This window comes from Limulus polyphemus, unplaced genomic scaffold, assembly GCF_000517525.1.
Source record: "Limulus polyphemus unplaced genomic scaffold, Limulus_polyphemus-2.1.2 Scaffold144, whole genome shotgun sequence".
NCBI classification, from domain to species: domain Eukaryota; kingdom Metazoa; phylum Arthropoda; class Merostomata; order Xiphosura; family Limulidae; genus Limulus; species Limulus polyphemus.
The window spans coordinates 577,967-581,436 of NW_013665754.1; the positions used below are offsets into that span (position 1 = coordinate 577,967).

General features: G+C 29.0%; 1 protein-coding gene across 2 annotated transcripts in view; it reads right to left on the reverse strand.

Moving 5' to 3' along the window:
- The window catches only part of LOC106475057 (nuclear pore complex protein Nup93-like), a 57,947-nt gene that overhangs the window by 42,260 nt on the left and 12,217 nt on the right, over positions 1 to 3,470 (reverse strand). For both annotated transcript variants that reach the window (XM_013935758.2, XM_022380288.1), the window contains exons 9-11: positions 3,168 to 3,300; positions 811 to 908; positions 341 to 400 (exon numbers count right to left, since the gene is read on the reverse strand). In XM_013935758.2, coding sequence (XP_013791212.1) covers positions 341 to 400; positions 811 to 908; positions 3,168 to 3,300 — 291 coding nt within the window. The remainder of the gene's footprint in view (positions 1 to 340; positions 401 to 810; positions 909 to 3,167; positions 3,301 to 3,470) is intronic.

Genomic DNA, 3,470 nt, shown 5'->3' on the forward strand with positions numbered 1-3,470 from the left:
AGCCAACCTTTTCTCATACATCCTTTTTGATATCCTAATTTCCTGTTACACAAGATAAAAGCAAAACTGTTAGGTAATTATTGTTTAACTTGAAATTAAAATTTCACAAAATTAAAACAGTTAATGTGACATGTTCTTCTGATTAAATGTCCTAAATTAAGTTTTTACAACCTCCAAAAATGTGCTACTAGCAATACAGATTTTACAAACAAAAGAAATTATGTACATTATTTAATTTTTGAAAATTTTTTTAGATTATAACAAATTTAACAGACTATTATTCATTTCTTTTTGTCTGTAACTATTAATTCATTGTTTTTAGAGAACAACAATCTTTTACCGGGATTGATTTGATTGAGAGTACTCTGTAAGATACGAGACCAAGACTCCAAGTGCTGAACTGGAAAAAAATTTAAAATTCACAAGTTTAAAAAATTTCATAGATTAAAATAGAATCATACAAAATGTAAAACTTGAAAAATTACCAATAAACAGTTTGTAATTAGATACATTAATCCCATCTTTCAAAGCTTATTTCGTTTTACTAATGTTATTAAACAAATGTGTATTTGTAGTATATAGATTAGAACATTTACTGGAATCCTGAGACATAAGAATTTATAAGAAACAAATTAATGTCTCTTTTTCAAACTATATCCAATACATCTGCAATAATATGTTTTGTTTTACGGTTCTAATGAAAAAGTATGAAAATTAACCTTAAAAAAGTGAAAGTAATCAACACAAACCAGGAACAAAAAATTTTAAATAAATTATATCACAGCCAACAATGAAACAAACCATACAAACCTAGCAGCTTTGACAGCACGAAGTGCAGCATTTAAATCTCCACAACGAATACAGTAATAAATGACAGGCCAAACAGGGTGACCTTCTACTAAGCCATCCTGTAAAGCAGCAAATTTATTTTCAAAGTTTAGTCAAAGTATTTTTCGTAAAAAATTTTTTATTTAGATTTAAATTAATACTGCTTTACTCAGCTAAAACCCTAATCTATATGTCCATTCTACTTGAAAATGTAGATGTTAATGATACTATTATATATACAAATATCTTAAAACAAAGTATGAGATACTATCAAGCTGAAAACATTTAATACTTATATAAATAACCATTCCAAAAAAGAACAATCAATTCAATTCCACAAGACAAATATACATGCCAGAGTATATCTGACATAAGTTTTATAACTCATTTTATAAACAGTTTTTTTTTAGATTGAAACTACCTTCTTGGATTATGAGTAAAACATAATTTAAAACAGAATCTTGAAATGTAGTATTAATGAAATATTGTCAGGTTTTTATAGGGCCAGTAGTTGTCTATGACTTATTGGTGATAAATCTCAACAATAAACAGACAGCACACAACACGCTTATTTTAAAATAATATATATATATAGAAAACAAGTCAAATGTATGTACAAAAATTTGTCACACTATTGTTTACCACAGTTGAATCTAGACCTTTTAAAAATAATTCTCTTTTTTTTTCAACAAAGTCCACACAGGCAGGTCTAATTACTTTAGAACACCCTTTGACAAGACAAATCCTTCTTCTTTATCTCTATTGTTAGAATACAGACTGTGAAACTCACTTTGGATATTACCCATTATGGCTAAACTGACAATTACGCAGTCTAACTTCACTTTTTTAACTTTTACTTTCACTAACTTACTTTCTTAATTAACCCATCAACTGCGGATGACGGATATTTCTGTCAATGAAGTTCTATGGCTCAGCTGTGAATGACGGAAATATCCGTCAATTGCACATGTATAACTATAACTCTATGCGAATGACGATAATTACCGTTTTTATTGTGATTGATGGCAACTCAGTTTTATCTGCGAGTCAGAAGACAGCTACTGAGCTGTTCCTGCAGCAGTTAATGGGTTAACTTCCTCTCTGCATCTGCACGTATTTATAACATGTGACAGAAAAATCTAGCCCTCCAGTAGCAACAATATCACAAAAGCCTAGTAAAACAATTAAACTACATACACAACGAATGACTCTTAAATTAAACAGTCTTGTATATTCAACAAATATAGAAATATTCAAGACAAATAGTGAGTATAAACTTGGGATGGGAGGATTACTAGTTGTAACATTAAATTGATCAGTAAATTTATTTTTTACTCTATTTAAAACACCATTTCTGATTTTTATTAAATGAAAATAAACATAATACAAAGTTCACCAAGTCTGACACATGTTCTGATGTCATTCACAAAAACAGTTGTCCTTTCACAATATTCATTCTTCTAAGATATAGATAAATCAACACGTCAACAATCTAGTCCCATCACAACATATTTTTGTATGACATTCTTCTTCATATTTGACATTCACCTCATTCTTTAGAAACTTCACCTTCATTAACAGTAATAAAAATTAAACAAGATATGAAAGTATATGTTTGTCATTTTCTAAAGGTCCTCCAACCACTAAATCGTCAGAAAAATATTCATTGCTTTACTGCCTATGACATGAAATAGAACAGAGAAAAACCATACCCAAATTAACACTTTGTGTTTTCCATTTAAATAATGTTAGAATAGTCTTAAATTTATGTGTACAATACCTAATCTTATATTAGAAATACTAAAATACAGTGGTTTATGAGAACTTTCACTCTGTTAACCTGACCTCTTTTACTTCTCTTAACTGTGGAGTTTTTTACATTAAAATAGCTAAGTGCACTGTAGAAATCACGAGAGAGTTAAATTTGTTCATCTTTGTTTTAACAGTCAGTGCTTGGAGTGGGTATTTCTTTTCTCTCACTATCTCACAGTCAAAATTTTGATGATACACTCCAAAGCATAAAAACTACTAAAAAGGCCTTCATTATGCCCATTTTATCTTAAGGGTTCCCAGGTCTTCATGCACAGAACAAAAGTTCTTTCCTCCCTACAACTAATGCGTGTAATATAATAAATCTCCATAATGTTTATTAAAGTGACATATTCACTCTAAACTGTTATTCCAATATGATTTAAGTACAATGCTTTTCTACTGGTGACTGAAAAAATAACTATTATTAAAGTTTATGATTTTATAGCCTAGTATAAATTAAAATAGAATCATTACTTAACAGTAATTAGTCACTTTTAAAATACCGATACAAATATATCCCAAATTACCTCTAATCCTTGAGTGTTTGTGGGAATGCGGATATTAAGAAAGCTACGGACAAGGGAGTAAGTTCCTGGAATACCTCCTAACTGGGCTTGCTGCAGATTGCCATACACAATAGCCTGGATGTATTGTAGATATCTAATAGGAAAATGTTTTCTTTAACTTAAAAGGTAAAGTATAAAAATTATCTTATTTAGAGAATAGAAGTTTTATCCTAGTAATAGGAATGTTTATTATCTTGAACTAATTAAATAATTATTTAAATATCAAATCAAATAAAGAACTAACATTAACTCTTTCAACCCAGG